The sequence below is a fragment of the Chiloscyllium plagiosum genome, chromosome 26, assembly GCF_004010195.1.
Source record: "Chiloscyllium plagiosum isolate BGI_BamShark_2017 chromosome 26, ASM401019v2, whole genome shotgun sequence".
NCBI lineage: Eukaryota > Metazoa > Chordata > Chondrichthyes > Orectolobiformes > Hemiscylliidae > Chiloscyllium > Chiloscyllium plagiosum.
In genome coordinates, this window is record NC_057735.1 from 39,395,762 (window position 1) to 39,413,014 (window position 17,253).

The 17,253-nt window shown below is 38.4% G+C and overlaps 1 protein-coding gene across 6 annotated transcripts in view; it reads right to left on the bottom strand.

Moving 5' to 3' along the window:
* Nucleotides 1–1,255: 1,255 nt before the first annotated feature.
* pacsin1b (protein kinase C and casein kinase substrate in neurons 1b) overlaps nucleotides 1,256–17,253 on the bottom strand; it is a 396,461-nt gene continuing 380,463 nt past the window's right edge. For 5 of the 6 annotated variants that reach the window (XM_043716949.1, XM_043716951.1, XM_043716952.1 and 2 more), the window contains 3 exons: nucleotides 11,633–11,737; nucleotides 8,141–8,340; nucleotides 1,256–7,822 (listed from right to left, as the gene is read on the bottom strand). In XM_043716949.1, coding sequence (XP_043572884.1) covers nucleotides 7,713–7,822; nucleotides 8,141–8,340; nucleotides 11,633–11,737 — 415 coding nt within the window. In that variant the 3' untranslated portion in view covers nucleotides 1,256–7,712. The remainder of the gene's footprint in view (nucleotides 7,823–8,140; nucleotides 8,341–11,632; nucleotides 11,738–17,253) is intronic. The other variant, XM_043716953.1, reaches the window with a different exon arrangement.

Below are 17,253 nucleotides of genomic sequence, written 5' to 3' on the forward strand. Positions count from 1 at the left end.
GCCACCCCCATTGCATCCCCACTACTGTTGTTGCCCAACCTTCCTCAGCAACGCTCTCAATTGAGAGATTTATTTGGGCTATACCGTATTCAGCTCCTCTTGCCTATATTTGCCTGATGTCTCAATTGAATATCAAATTTTGAGGCAAGCTTATTGCCTTTCCTAAAATTTTACCAGAAAATGCATTATTTCATGGAGGTCTGATGCTCCCAGTAAAATGTAGCTTAATGCTGTGCTCATATGACAGAAATGGTTTGTTACGTCAATTTATTTATAGATCCCACCTTGATTTATATATTCTGTACTGTTTCCTCCTGTTTTCTGACTGTTTTAGGCGTTTGCAATTTACAGAATGGAAACGATCATACTCAAACATTGTGCTTTCAGGCACAAGATGTTGCTGCATTTCTTTTTGAATTTTTTTTTTAAGAATTAGAATCCCTACAGCATGGAAACAGGCTCTTCTGACCAACAAATCCATACTGACCCTCCAAAGAGTAACCCACCCAGACCAATTTCCCTACATTTATCCCTGACTAATAACCTACATTATGGGCAATTTAGCATGGCCAATTCATCTAACCTGCACATCTTTTGGATTGTGGGTGGAAACTAGAGCACCCAGAGGAAACCCATGCAGACACAGGAAGAATATGCAAACTCCAAACAGACAGTTGCCAGAGGCTGGAATTGAATCCGGGTCCCTGGTGCTGCAAGGCAGCCGTGCTAACCATTGAGCCACCATGCTGCCCAAATCTGAGGGGGCAAAAGGCAGATCAACATCACACGAGGGACCACTCAGTACAAAAGTTTAGAATTGCCCTGAAACATGAACCTGTCTTTTATTTCTTTGAGATGTTTATCAAATTGCTCTAAATTCTTAAATTATAAGAAAGAGACTTCAGTAACAGGGAAACAAGACTGGGTAGATTTGAGGAGTGGCCCACATTACTGTTGACTTGATGGGCTAATGATCACTTTTAAAAAGATTTTCATTTCACAAGCACAAACTGGAGGTATGTGCTCTTTCCTTCACCACTTTGTTTTATCTGTCCATGGTTTTGTTTGTAAATTGCATAATTCAATCACAAAATACTAATGTAATAAAGTTCTTAGCTGCAAGTTATGATCAGTGCTTGATAGAGGAAATATAAAGAAGACTAAAATCCTTACATTTTAAGATGAGTAATAAAGGTGGCAGAAGCTCTTGGGGGCATTAGTCAGCATAGAAAAATAAAAAGGTTGTACACATCAATAAAATATTCTCTTTATTGATATTCTTTTGAATGGAGTAATTGACAAAAGTGCGCAGGTATGTTCATTAAAGGCGTCTACTTTCTTTGCCAAAGTGGAGCAGACAACAGAAGGAAGTTATCCACAAGTAATCAAAACTGTAACACTCAGACATGGTTGTTCCACTGTCCACCTAACATGACTTGCTAACCATTCCACCATTACAAATCTTCAATATTCTGGAATTCATCATTATTGATTTTGGTAATTTGCAGAATTCAACCAAAGACAAGTTTGAGAAGAATCACCATTTTTGTGTGTGCGCGCGTGTGTGTGTGTGTGTGTGTGTTGGGTGGGGTGCAGAGGAAGAGGGCAAAGTTTACCCTCAAACAGTGAAAGGCATCTACGTCAGGCAATAGCCTAAGAATAGAACCCCTATTCAAGAAGTTATTTTAGAAGTCCATAAATTGCTCAATGAATTTTTAAAAATGATTAAACTGGGAGCTAAATTAACCACACAATGCACTGCGAATGTTGAAGTGCATTTTTTTTAATGTATCCTGGAAGACAGTTGAACATAATGAATGGTTGCTGTTGTTAGGATCGAGTGTAGTTATCATAAGAGAATACAAATTGCTGCAATACGTGGAGATACAAAGATGACACACAAAGATGTGACCTGTACACCAGCTTTTTTTACGGCAATTAGCACTTGCTAGCAAAGACAGTACCACTCAGTCAGGGAATAGACCACACAATTCCTGCAGTGAAAGATAGTGTATTTGGCAGTCTGAATATAAATAGAAGCGTCTTGAACATTAAGTAGATACTTTCTCGGCCTTCCTCCAGCTTTGATCAATGCCCATTTGGTACAGGTATATTTTATTTTGAAATAATTTTCAGATTCTGGAACATTCAAAAATGACAACTCAACAAAACTCCTGTCTTTAAGAGATTTATAAGTCACTTCATAACTCAGCTTAGTATTTGATTGTTCTTTCCACTGGCTCAGCAAGCACTCTATTCCACTACTGTAATGTCAATGTGACACATGTGGTACTGAGGCAGGACCCAGCTGGCAGAATCCTATGCAAACAAAAAACTGGAACAGTCTCCATATCACATACGAATATGGCTCAATCACAGTTCACATTAACAGCAGGTATTGTTTAAACAGGCACTACATCAGTAGTATCAACTTCCAGCTAAAGCATGTAAACACAGGCTTTAAAGGAAGGGAGCATTCACTTCACAACAGTGAACGTACAGAGGAAATTCAATTCAAACTTATGCACATAGTACAATCACAAGATACTAGTTAAATTACAGAGTCATATACACTGATTATACAACAGCATCATATGCAACTTTTATACATGTATTTGGAATTGAATTTGCAGAATGGTATATCAATACATCTAACTGAATGTTGCACTGCCACATGTCACTACATTGACATACAAATTGACCTCATGAATTAAGCACTGATACTGCCTTTTCCATTTAATAAATAACTTGCATTGCGCACAGACTGCGCATTAAGCAGAATGGCCAGTAGCAGATATTGGAATGTATCCCAGGTCACTAATGGTGTCGCTATCAACCTGTTTCCATAGCTGTCAAGATAATTCTTAAAATAGACACAAACCTGGATTTTAAAATAAACTCCCATTATCACCCTTTACTTGGTCTTGCAAAGAATGCACAGGCATTAAATCAGTCTTAATGAAGTAAACCTCGTAAAGAGTTATTATCTGATACTGAATGTGGCAAATGGTGGCAACCCAAGTGTCAGCTGGTAAAGATAGGGGGCAAGGCACCCCTGCATAGAACATTCATTCTAATATAAACATTCTCAGAAATTCCAAATGTTGCATACATGGTTACTGAGATTTGTAAAGGGATCACATTTCTTAATTTGAGCGGCACTTACACTTTTGCAAGGGTTAGTATCCTTTTAATATTACATATTTTTTATAGATTTTTGCTTACAAAATACTCTGCTAAATATACATTTTTTTAAACCAGCTGCAACTTCGCTTTAAACAGGGCAAAGTAGAGAATGAAAATTTTAATAGTGCAGAACCTCCTTGAGTCAACTCCAGCCATAGAAGTTACAAACCATTAAAAATCTGAAATCTATTTAACTTGGGTTCTTATACCTAAGCCCACATGACAGTTACATTCAGGAAGTAAGTAGTAACAACGTATTAACATTCTTGAATCAGCTACACCATATAATAGGGATTGGGTGTGAAGTTACTCAGAGGTGTATTTATCCAAGAAGGTTATTACCTTCAAGGCATAGTCTCATACCATTTCAGCTTCACACAAGCCCACTCAGAAACAACTAATGAAAAGTTTGGAGTTGGTCAAATTGGTACTTGCTCTCCTCTTAGTGAAGGCTAGAGTTGACCATCCAATTAGCAATCTAGACATTTATAACAGAACAAACATTTAGGTAGATCTGCTCAGGAGTTAGTTTATCCAGATTAGTGAGCAATGGGGAATTCACAGTAGATATCACAGCCTGGCACATCGCCTGGCACATCCAAGAACGAGAAACAAGAACCAAGATTTACTCACAAATTCAAGGCATGGAATTTTTAAAAGAAAACCTAAAAATCAGTATGTCTGTTGTGTAATGTGGCAAAGAAAAATGCTCACGTTTTAGCATATTATTTTAAAACATCAGAGAAAGGTTTAGAACCAAAAGGAGGTATTAGGGTTACTAAATTGATTCCTTTTGTAAAATACTATCTGTCAACGCAGTCACTTTCTCAATTCAAAGTCTGAAACTTGAAATATCTTTCGATTTGTTAAAGTTCTATAATTCCATTTTGCTACGGTATTTACAATGCTTAATTGCTGGATAATTCAGATTTTTAAGCAGACTAAGTAGCTGCACTGTTAGAAGTATAATGCAAGCGGGTATTTACTACACACAATCAGTGAGCACCAGACGATTCAATAATCTAATGCTTCATATGGGATCTCACCTCCCTCCCAATCAACCTGAACGTCCAACAGCCGCTGATTGACAACTCACTCCAATAGCAACAGTATTTCAAAGAACTATAGTGCTCATGGGCACATTCAGACAGGTCACAAAATAACTACTTAACTGTTAATTAGACATCACAATCTAACTACAAGAGCACTGGAATCACTGGTCTCAAAATTAGACACGCATACTGTCCCAGGCCAAACAGATGGATAGCTCTTATATTACACTGAACAAATAGCTATGAATGGTGGGGAAACAACTTGTTCGCTCACATACAGAAATTTCACAATTCATACATTAAGGTGTGTGAATGATACATAATTAAAGTTTGACAACATGATCATATGTTGCATTTGGAAATTGTTCATCCAATTGTGCTTCTGAAGTGCAGTATAACACACTCATGATCCCCAAAATCGGGTGTGAACTTGCTGCGTCACTCCTATAAAAAAGCACTCATGGATTACATGTGGAAGAGACAATGAGTCTCTGTGCAGAAAGCCAGTGAAGATTTGAATTTAATTAGGGGATGAATAAATTGGAGAATGAGTGACATGTGTGAATAAATTCAGGAAGGAAACAAACTTTTAAACAAGCTTGCCTACATACATATAAACACTCAAAATGGTAAAGTGTTTTGGCACCAACTTTGGCTGAGAAAACTGGGAGCAAGTGATCAAAACAGAATAAAAAATAAAATGAGACAATGAGGGAAAGTAGGACACAAACTTGGAGTCTGACAATTCGTGGGATTGTGTAGGGAGTTGAACTGGTAAATCAAAATGGATATCTCACACATTAAGTGAAGTTCATTAAATTTTCCTTCCTTTATTTCCTAGCCTAAAGTGGAATTGTGAAACGTCCACTGCTGTAAATTAATGATACAAATATTGGACTCTATTAAAGAACAAATCTTACATCTAAATATGCTGTTGAGTTGGTGACAAGTGCTGGGATCAGCCACTGACATCTGGGTCTCTGTCCTAATAAAATTGTCACATTTCCCACACACTCTTACTTTCTGACTGGAATCAAGTGGCGAGGGAATGTTTAAAAAACTCTACAACTCTAAGTCATCGATTAAATAGCAACATCCCTTTCATTTTATCCATCTTTAGTAGACAAAGTTAGAGGTTTAATAAAATTAGAACTTCCACTGAACATAGTTTCATTGAATAGCTGTTAAAATTCAGAATAGCTTTCAATTCAATCTTTCATGAAATTGCTAGGGAGTGGGCAACTTTAACTGCAGCAATTGGAGTCAGCATGCTTGTGGAAATTTGCTCCAAAATGAAATGCCATCATTCTATACGAATGTCCAGTCCTTAATTCTTGTCTATATAAAATACACAGAAAAAGAGAGAAACATATACACTTATTCTTGTTGCCTCATTTGGAAAAAGCTGGGGTTTTGACATTCGCCATGATTTTTTACTAAATGATTAACCTAATATATAGTGAGATAATTCAACCTCAACCATAAAAGACTTGCATAACATTTGTTTTAATGTCTACAAGGTGAGAGGCAAAGCATGGCACTGAAAACCTGTTCATTAGAAAGGTTGAGTCCAATATCTTAAAAAAAAGAATTGCAGAGAAAAAAATACAAACAGACTTTTGATATAAATGAGAAGTGGGCAGGGGGGAAAGAAAGAACTTAGATATAGAAACAATTCTCAAACATTAATACTTAGATTTAGCTTACTACGTCAGTACTTTCGGCTAGGACTGCATTAATTCCTTAGGTCGCAGTGTTTTCGTTTTAAAATGAATTACATTTTCCAAAAAAAGATGTGAGACCTTCAGGAAGTTTGTGTAAAGGTCACTGGAGATGTCGAAAATAATAGCCATTCTAGAATTGTGACAATGATGCCGTCAATAAAGGGTTAGGTGTTTACTCAGTACAACTAAGGCTGAAAACACGAGAAGGTCCAACAGAGTTTGTATTTTCAATAGTTCTGTAGCACAACTGAAAAATGAATTTTGTTTCTCACTGAAATTATGCACTAGATTGCTAAGTATTTCCTGTTTTTAAGCTCAGATTTCAAGCCTCAACCATATTTTACTTTTGTATTTGTGTTTGCTTTTACTTAGATGTTTGAGCCCTCTGGTGACAGAAGCCAGCAAGTGCAGTAAAACCCTCACTGATCCATCAATTTTACTTTGGGATTTGGACATTGAGATCACAAAGACTCATTTTCAAGCCTTTTCTTTCAGTGGCAGTTACTTTTCAGCTTGAGTTTCATTGACCTAGACACCCAGACCTGTATGCATAACAGCTACATGGACAGTGATACTCTTCACTAGATTTCCTACAGTAAATATATTTTTAAAAGTGTTCCCAACATTGCAATGCACAGAACCAAAGGAAATTCAGTTAATAGCAATACCCAATTCATTCGCCACAATTCCTAACAAGATAATGGCTATCTTTTTTAAAAAAGATAATTACTTCAATATTTAGATTAACATTTCATCCATTGCAGCAGAATTAATGCACTGACAATTAAAATAGTGGTCAATGATAGACAACATATTACACTACACTAAATCAGCCTACTTGTAGAGTCGTAGAGTGTTTCTACATTGTGTTAAAAAGAAAAATAATCATATATAGCCAGTTGTATCATTACAGTTTTATCAATTTGATAATCTGAATTTCATTTACTTTAACTACCCAAGTGCTGCAAATAAACAGGTGCACAAGTGATTGGGTCCTTTAATGCCAACCAGTAGATTCAAGATCAAATACCTTAACAACCAATGTTACACTCTCTAATGAAGTAGCAAAAATCTTTGGGAACCTATTGGACAAATCACTGCTCAATGAGGTAAACACAGTCATTTTCATTGGATCAATGAGAATTATTGGGTGCAAGGAACATGACAGACATTCCCATGAATGGCCTTCAATTGAAATTGCAACAGTCAAAGGGTTTTGTCAAATAAAATCTCACAAAGATCAACAAATAAATGCAAAGTACCAAATGTCTAAAGTACTTTTAGACTTTAAAGTGTTGGTGTGTGTGTGTGTGTGTGTGTGTGGAGGAGGCTGATTTATTGATTATGCACAATTAAGGGACTGACAATGAAAAAATCAAAAACATGAATCCAAGTGAAATAAATAGATGTGTGTAAGATTGATCAAGGTGAGGATGGAAAATTGAGCTTAAGATGAGGCTTCCCGATTAAAAACAAACAGGGATAACAAATGGGGTGCCACTGCAAGAACCGAAAAGAGCTCACTTTAAGTTAAATAGGTTTCTTCTTAAATAGATGTTCTTATATCAACCATTAAAGGATACAGTCTTTTAAGCCCACAGATAAAAGCATGATTTGCACAAATGATAACAGGGTACTACTCTACGAACAAAAAGTACAAAATGAAATGATTTGTCAAATCACAAAAACAGCATTATCTAGAACACATATATACAGCAGCAGCAACTAGCTCAGCAAGTACAACGTGCTATCAGATGACCTCGACATAATTGGCTGGATATAAGCCCAGCTGTCCATTCTCCAGGCGTCCTTTGCACCAGCCCTGCTCATCCTCATCTTCGATCTTTGTTAAGAAATCACCTGAATTTGAAGGGGACAAAACAAGTAATTATAATTCCATTCTATGAAGCAGAGTTTCTTCCCTCTCTGTATTGTCATCAACTCACTTTCAGCAATTTGATGCATGAAAAATTTCAAAACCCTAATTGTGCAAGGTCAGGACTGACTAATGGCAGATTTGTTTGATACCCTGCTACAAGAAATCATGGTCCAATACGCGTATGGATAAGCAGTGCAAGAATTTGGGAAGACTTTAGGTAGGGAAGCAACAATGGCAGATAACTGTAATTGGCTTACTTGACACAAACAGCAAATCAAAAGATCTTTACACAGTCTCACCTGCTTTGAAGCTCAGTTCATCCTGCTCTTGACCTTCATAATCATACAGTGCACGCACTCGCACTCCCTGTCCATGGGCAGGAGATGCTTCCTCATCAAATGGATTGGTTCCTCCATTAGCATCATTTGTGGTGGGGTTATTTGTTTCATCATCAGACCATTCAGCAGAGTAAGCTTGGTTCTTCTCATAGCTACTCACACTACAACAGAAAAAAAAGCCTGAGCAAGACACTGACTTATGAAATGTAACTAGAGCAGCCATCTAATGTCTATGGAAATGCTTCATCAAGACAAGAAATGGTGAGAAACTGAATGCTGGAAACTCGAAATAAAACAGTGATAGTGGAAGTGACCCAATAGCCAGCACTGGGAAAATAGGCTGAAGTTCTGAACCAGGTTTTATACTAACAATGAGGAATCAGTATCCCTCTTCCCTCCGCTCTCCAGGAGTTGACTGATGTGCTGTGTATTTCTGTTTACATTGTCTAACATAAGGCCTAAGTGGACTTTAAGGGGCAGCAATACAAATTTAGCCTAAAAGAAAGCAAAAAGTGTAACATGTTGCTCATTCTGGTTTTAGAAATCAATGCTATTTTAATAGGATTTTTTTTTTTTTTTACAATTTTAAATTGTCAGAAAAGTCTACAGAACAGTCTGAAAAGAGAAACAGCTGAAAACATTTTTCCTCTTCCTCCATCCAAAAACTAATTGAACAGTCTGTTCTACATCTACTTTGATGTGGATTCTTTATAAAAGAGAACAAAGTGTAATTTTCTCTCAAAAAACACACCTCACATTACACATTGTTTCTCAGCAGAGATTACGAACAAGCATCTCTGGCATCAAGCCAGCGGCAAAACCCAGAATTTTGGCTTCCTCCATCTCCACAGTTGCACATGGGCGCTCAAGCAAAGAGCACCAAGTTAAGCATCTCCATGTTCAGAGATGGCATTCCTCCAAGATTTAGAAGGCAAGGTATAGTTTAAACTGGACCATGAAACAATGCATTGAGCAGGCTGTGTTCAGTTCTATGTTGTAATAGAGGGTTTACTGTCATTCCTGTAATTTGTAATTCTGGTCGGAGGACAAAATTGCCAAAGCTTTTTCAACAAAACCAGAACGTCCTTAGGAGGACCAGGGCAGCAGGCACATGGGAAGACCATCCCCTCCAGGATCCCTTCCAAGTCTCACTCACATCGCCATCCCTTTATGGTTGCTGGATCAAACACTTGGAACTCCTAACAGCATTGCGGGGGCACTTCCACTATATGGATTGCAGTTATTGGAAAGGGAGGCTCACCATAAGCTTCTCAAAAAAGAATAGGGGAAAAAAATATTGGCTTTATTGCAATCATCCCTGAAGGGCTCATGCCCAAAACGTTGATTCTCCTGTTCCTTGGATGCTGCCTGACCTGCTGTGTTTTTCCAGCATCACATTTTCAGCTCTGATCTCCAGCATCTGCAGTCCTCACTTTCTCCTAGAAGGTTTATTGCAATGTCCCCATTCAGTGAAGATGATGTGGTGTTGTAACTGTAGTGCAACACCATGACAGTGGGTTGTATTGAGTAATATGTAATAGCTTCCCTTGTCATTCCTGTAACTGCCCTTCTGCGGTATAACGTGACCTGAGGTATATAAACTCATTTGATTTATAAATATTAGTCCAAATTTAAAGCATCTGAACTTCCCAGGAAAAGGAGAGACAAAAAATGTAATGCAAAAACAAATGGAAAATTCACAGATCAGTCAATTTGTGAATGACTAGCCCAAATACCAATCGTTCACTTTCTGTTGTTGTTTTAAGTGATACTTAATTTCAACATCTTTTATTTTACCATAACTGGCAAGCCACAGTATTTAAGGTGATGGGTGTGAGTGTCTTTCCATATCCTCAAATCAGACAACTTGGAATCATAAAATCCCTAGGGTGTGGAAGCAGGCCATTCGGTCCATTGAGGCCACACCGACCCTCCGAAGAACATCCCAACCAGACCAACCCCATCCCTGTAACCCTGCAATGCGCATGGCTAATCCACCTGGATACTATGGGCAGTTAAGCATTGTGAATCCACCTAATCTGTACATCTCTGGAGAAACTGGAGCATCAAAGGGAAACCCATGTGGACACGGGGAGGACGTGCAAACTCCACACAGACACTCACCCGAGGCTGGAATTGAACCCAGGTCCCTGAGGCAGTAGTGCTAACAACTGAGCCACCATTTCAGGCCCCAAACTTACTTTTCCCTGCCATCAGTTGAAGACTAAATTATCTTGACAATGTTAACACGACTATCAAAAGCAGTAAAAATACACAGCAAATCAATCAATGTCTGTAGGGAGAAAACTCAACCATTCAAGTATTGTTGTTCATGTCCTCTCTCGTTTAAAAGGTGTTAAAGACCTACTGTTTATCTCAACACTTTGCTTGCATCCTGGATTTACAGCACCTGCAGTTTTCTCTCATTTCAATCCCATTTTCAAGTTCTTTCATTAGACTGATGCGAAAAAGCACAAAGAAATTTGTGAAATTTCAGGTTGTTACCATTATCATGTACATAAAGCAAAGTTGGGTTAACGATGTGAGTTGAGCACCCATGTTTGATTTGAACAACTTAGAGACATAAAACCTTAAATTCAGCTTATTAACTTTTCATTAAAGTAGCAAGATACAGAGCAATCCTTTTGGAAGTACGCTTAGATTATAGAGTATTCCATACAAACAATAAATGTGACTTTATTTTAGATCTCTATAAACAACCTGGGTTTAGGTCTTACAAGGCTGTCCTTCAACATCTTTGTCAGGACTCTAGAGCCTCTCTATTGAAATGAAGAGCCCTGCATTTTGGATCAACTAAAGGGCTAATCTGGCACTGCCGACTGTGGGAAACAAGGTTATTGGCTGAAAGTTCAAAGTCAAAGTGAGTGTGGACTGTGTGCTTCCAAAGATAATGCAGAAACAAATCAGCTTTTGGGCTGGTGAAACTCATGTTCAGGAACATATTTATAATGGAATCATTCAGAATGCTGCTGAAAGCATTTATCAGCCAAGCACAAAAGATGTCTATGTCATCAGAAAATTAGCTAGTTTTAAGAAAAAAAAAGTCTGTAATTTATTTGTTTACTTGTGAAATGGGAGAAGAGTTTAAACCTTAGTACTCTTCTTCCCCTTATAATTGCATTTTTTATTAGAAGGTAAAGAAAGCATTGTCTTAATTTATGAGATTACATCATGCAGACAGCATTCTAGAATGAGCTCATTACACAGATTCATTTATCAGAGCACACAGCAAGGAAGATAGATAGAAAGATAGTGAAAAAATTACTCAGATACAAAGATTAAGTCAAATTAAAAATGAATACATTATAAAGACTGAAGGAAACGCAGGGAAACAGTTCTATTGATAGATTCACCAATCAGTGGGGCAAACGTTAGTAAGTGTTAGTGAAAAACTCCAAAATGCTCAAGCAAAGACAGACAGTTTTTGCTAACTTTTTCTTTTCCTCTTTCCGGTCCTCCTCCACCTCCTGGTTGGCTTCATCTTCATCAAAAGGGTTATAACTGCAACTTCTGTCATTACTCTGGCAGATATTATCACTGTTCAGGAAGTGAGAAAAGGACACCTGCATTTGTAAAGAATCCCTAGAAACAATTAACTGCTCACTGAAATTTCAGAATACTAGCATTCTTAAACAAGTCACAGAGTTGACTACATCATTGCACATCATTAGCTGAAAAGGACTTTGAAACACAAAGTTTTATAAATGCAAGGTCTTTCTTTCAATAACAAAAATTAAATTTGATGAAAAAATAGCAATTATTGCATAGTCCCTTGGGAATGCCTGTAATGAATGTTACTATCAATATGTGCATAAGAAATGTTTGATTTTAAATACTGGTAAAGGATGGGTAGGCAGGTGTCATGTTCATTCTGGTTGTGGAATACTTGAACTAGAGCTCTTGGCCTCAATCACACTCTGAGGGATGGCTGGCAAATAGCTTCTCTTCTGGGGAGACAGGTAAGTAACTGGTTATCAAATTGAGCTTGTCAACAGCTGAGCCTTGTGCGATGATCTTCAGGCAGGGGCTGGCAGAGGTGGTGGTTAAGGCCACCATAGAGTCATAGATGTACAGCATGAAAAGAGACCCTTTGGTCCAACCCGTCCATGCCAACCAGATATCCCAACCCAATCTAGTCGCATCTGCAAGGACTTGGCCCATATCCCTCCAAACCCTTCCTATTCATATACCCTTCCAAATGCCTCTTAAATGTTGCAATTGTACCAGCCTCCACCACTTCCTCTGGCAGCTCATTCCAAACATGTACCACTGTGTGTGAAAAAGTTGCCCCTTAGGTCTCTTTTATATCTTTCTCCTCTCACTCTAAACTTATGCCCTCTAGTTCTGGACTTCCCGACCCCAGGGAAAAGACTTTGCCTATTTATACTATCCATGCCTCTCATAATTTTGTAAACCTCTATAAAGGTCACCCCTCAGCCTCTGACGCTCCAGGGAAAACCACACCAGCCTGTTCAGCCTCTCCCTATAGCTCAGATCCTCCAACCCTGGCAACATACTTGTAAATCTTTTCTGAACCCTTTCAAGTTTCACAACATCTTTCAGACTGGGTGAAGCCTAAAGCTACTTCAACATTTACAAGTGAATCGCTCCAAGTTAAACATTTGCATTCCCCTGCTCCATTGCGAACTACTGGCCCAGCTTTGTCACAGTGGTTAACATTTACACATTCATGTATACAGATATTTACATTCATCATCTGCCTCTCCTATCCAGGTCTCCATCTTCACATATTCAGGAACAGTTTGGCAGTTTCACAGTTCTTTCAGAATGCACAGCCTTCCGACTTTGAAAAATGTTAGGCCTTTTGCTCGAGGACTTTTGACTTTGATTGGTTTATAATCCATTTCGCTGCAGAAGGACGGGTTATCACTTGGATATCCTTTACAGAGGATGCTGTTTCTACTAAACTAGATAATTGCTACATTACCTTATTTGAAGGACCTTTAATCTCCTGAATTTTGTTTTGTAGATAAATTCTTCCCTGCTAACTTAGGTGGTTGTCCCATAACCTTATATGGGGCATTTAATCTCCTGGACATCCATCATGGAAGATGCCTGCTCTATTGAAACAAGTACTTTACTCCTAGATGTTACAATTTATTTTTAACCATGTTTCTAATCTGTGGATAGTGGTCTGGTTTCCATGGAATCATGCACAGTTTCTCTAGAGATAATATTTACTGTAAACTTGCTGATACATTTGTAAGTATTTACTTACACTTCTTGATTAGGTCGAGTGTCTTTATTTGCTATCTTATCGTACTGATGAGCGAGATATTTTCACGTAGTCAGTTATGATACTAGAGAACTGATGCTTGCTTAGCTTTACCTCTGTTACTTCCTCTTTGCAAGATACAATATCAAAGTTCAATCTCCTACATCATTTTGCATGGGGAGCGGTTTTAATGTCAGTGACTCATTAATGAGATCAAGTAGGCTGTACTGCTCATTATCAGTATTTGCTTCCTCTGGCAAACTTTGCTGACTTTTGATTTCTGATCTGTCAATTCACTTAGGTCAACATAGGTAACCTCCATTTTTCTTTTTTTCCCTGTTAGGTCTGCCACAAAGCCTAATAAAACCTTCTACCACTGAGGCTTTGGCTGGTTTGTCAAAAACAGTTCAGTTCGGAACAAGTTGTTCTTTTGGAACTAGCTGAACTCCTTCTGCTACAATAAGGTTATGGAGGTCAAGACATGCATACAGGTTCAAAAGAAAGAACTATTGATTAGAACTCCTTCATGGTTAGTGCTGCTTGTAGTATAGTTTTAAATCTTGGGAGTTCTTCCTCACTCCTGTGTCATTGTTAAAATTAATTACATGTCCATTAACATAGATAAACTCTGTCAAACTTGGATTGAATGAATTATTAATTTTTCCTAAAAATGCCTCTAGCATATTTTTCAGTAGTCAATGCTCTACTATACTGAGCTTGTGCTGGTAGTGATCTACAGGCTAGTCAGTAGCATTCTTTTGTCATAGCGGAGTGCGCTTGAGTACTTTTGCTCCACAGCACTGATAATAACTCTTCATATCAGCTGTTTGGCTTACTTTGTGTGTAAGCTTGTCATGAGTCTGTGCTTTTTCCTTAAAGTGCTTTTTCCTTAAAGTGAATAGGTTTTGTTAGTTTCCAGTGGTAAGATCCTCGCAGGATCTCTGTCTGAGTGTCTTTTTGGTTTCTGCTTCCAGCATAATTTGAATAGCCTTCTCTAAAGTCAAATCTTTCCTGGATTAATTATCTGGTAGACTCATCAATATTTCCAACCAGCAATTCTCTCTCTTATGAATTCTGTTTTCAAAGCTCCATAGTCAGTTTTCTGCTGATCTGCAGAGGTTGTTTTACGAAGTGGAATTTAGATGGATGAAGGGAGGATCTCACTGAAACTTATAGAATACTGAGAGGCCTAGATAGAGTGCATGTGGAGAAAACGTTTTCACTAGGAGGGGAGTCTGGGAGCCGCAGACATAGCTTCAGAGCAAAGGGACAACGCTTTAGAATGAAAGTGAGGAGGATTTGTTTTCAGCCAGAGCGTGGTGAATCTGTGGAATTCAGCATCCACAGCCTTCTGTGGCAATAAGTCATTGAGCGCATTTAAGATAGAGACAGATAGAGATTGGCAAGGGGATCAAAGGTTACAGGAAAAGGCAGAAGAATAGGGTTGAGAAACATATAACCATGACTGCGTGGCAGGGCAGACCTAATGAGCCAAAATGTCTAATGACCACATTGTAAAAGAAAGCCTCGTCTCTACCATAACTGTACCTCTTTCTAAAATGCACTACCTAGTGAAGCAAACTCCACATTTAGCACCAAAAGCATTAGGCTAGGAACTAGTGTTTATGGATTAGTGCTAAGTGGTTCCACAATCAGTAGGTCACAAAGTTCCCGTATCATTAGAAGAATAGGGTTGGTAACCACGAGTCTAACAGGGGTATTATCTACGAACAACTTCATTCTGATTCATAGTTGCACCCAGCATGAGTGCAGGAGACAATGCTTATAAGAATCTTCAGTCAAATGTGGATCCCCCTACTGGGCCTTTCCTGAAGATTTCCAACATCAGAAATGCCAAAATACAGCCAATTTTGTGTAATATGACATTCAGAAATGGTGAATGCACTCTGTCGTGTTGACTTGGGCCGTAGTGCTATGACAATATCCAAGTATCTGTGCTAATATAAACTCAGTACATCAGAGTTAGGCGCTCCACTAGCCAAGCTGTATATATGCTGGAATTAACAAACAATACAGAAAAATGAAATTAACAATCTGAATTAACATTGCATCTTTAATATCGTAAAGCTGCCCAAGCCACTTCAAAAGAATACAATATGTCTAACAAATTCGGGATTGCTTTCCGGAAAATTTAAATTAAGTGAAACATTGATTCCTTAAAAATAAACTTTAAAACTGGAGTCAAATTCCATACAGCCTTCCTTAGCACATATAAAAACAAAACATTGAACCCATACTGTCTCAGATGAAATATAATACTACCTGTACGTTAAGTGGCTAAAATCCTATATGGGTTAAAAGAAAAACAAAAACTAAATTCAAAATTATAAGAAAATAATATTCTACAATATTGTTACATTCTACAGGTTCCATCTAGTGAGAGAAGTTGGTTAATACAACTGGACTCTCAAACCAGAACTGATCAACTTCGGTCACTGGATGGAGCCCAGGATTTCAGTTCAGATTCAGAAGTGAAGCAAGAGCCCATCAGCAAAGAACAGAGGGTGGGAGTGAGACCGGGAAAAAAGCAAACATAGAGGCATGAGGCTGGGGAGAGAGAAAGTGAGGTTGGGGAGGAGAAAGCGACAAGACCAGGGCTCAGCAAGCTGAGAGATACGGGTGATTGGAGACAAGGCAGGAAAGCAAGATTCCCTGTCCACAGCCAGATTTCACTCTGGAATCTGACTTGTTCAGTATTACTATCAGCTGGGATCATTTTAATAAAAAAGGGAAGGATTAGGATTTCAGCAGCAAACAAGCTGAAACAGAAATGGAATTGGCAATGTCACAGAGATAAAAAAGGACGGCTTCAGAAATGACGTAAAGGGAATGGACACTTTGTTCAACGTTATTTGGCAACTAATGTCACCTATGTGGTTGGATGGTGTCACATGGTCTGTAGACCTTTCACAGACAGGTCACATGGTTTGACTGTGGGATAAGGCTCTGGTATTTTTGAGTGGATTCAGAGAGAATTTGAGACATGCCGAAGAAGCAATAATCCATTGCTCTCCCTTTCCCTGCAACTCTGCTCAGGTCACCTTTATCACTCAGGGGGAGCTCCTGAAGAGGATTATCTGCCTCACCACGTGAAGCAAAGGGATTTTAGTGAACTACAACAGTTCCATGAAGAAATGCCAATGCCAGCACCTTGTGTGTGCACAATAACTTCAAAACCAGAACACCATTAGTTAGGAGAGGTGATGGCCTAGTGGAATTATCGCAAGACTACAAATCCAGGGACCACAGTACTGTTCTGGGAACTGAGTTCAAATACCACCATGTTGGAACTTGAATTCAATAAAGGGGAGAAAAAAAATAAATGGAGTTAAAAGGTCTAATGATAATCATATAATTATTGGAAAAACCCATCAGGTTCATAAATTTTCCTTTAGGAAAGTGTCTACATGTGACTCTAGAGCCACTGTTAACTACCCTCTGAAATGGCAGCTACTCTGTTGTATCAACCATGAAACAACCAAAAAGGAATTAACTCTCCCTAATAGCATTGTAGGTCTGCCTACAGCATGTGGACTGCAGCAGTTCAAGGAGGCAAGTCACCACCACTTTCTCAATGGCAAGAGGAATGAACAATAAATGTTGGCTCAGCCAGCCATGCCTACGTCTCAAAGGGGGATTTTTTTTTTGTTGAAAATCCATGACAGCAACACTTATTGCAAAAGAATTTGAATACAGGGCCAAAGGGAGTTCTGCTTCAATTTTTTATAACACTGGTGAGACCATACCTGGATTAACATGTACAGTTCTGGTCCCCTTACCTAAGGAAGGATATACT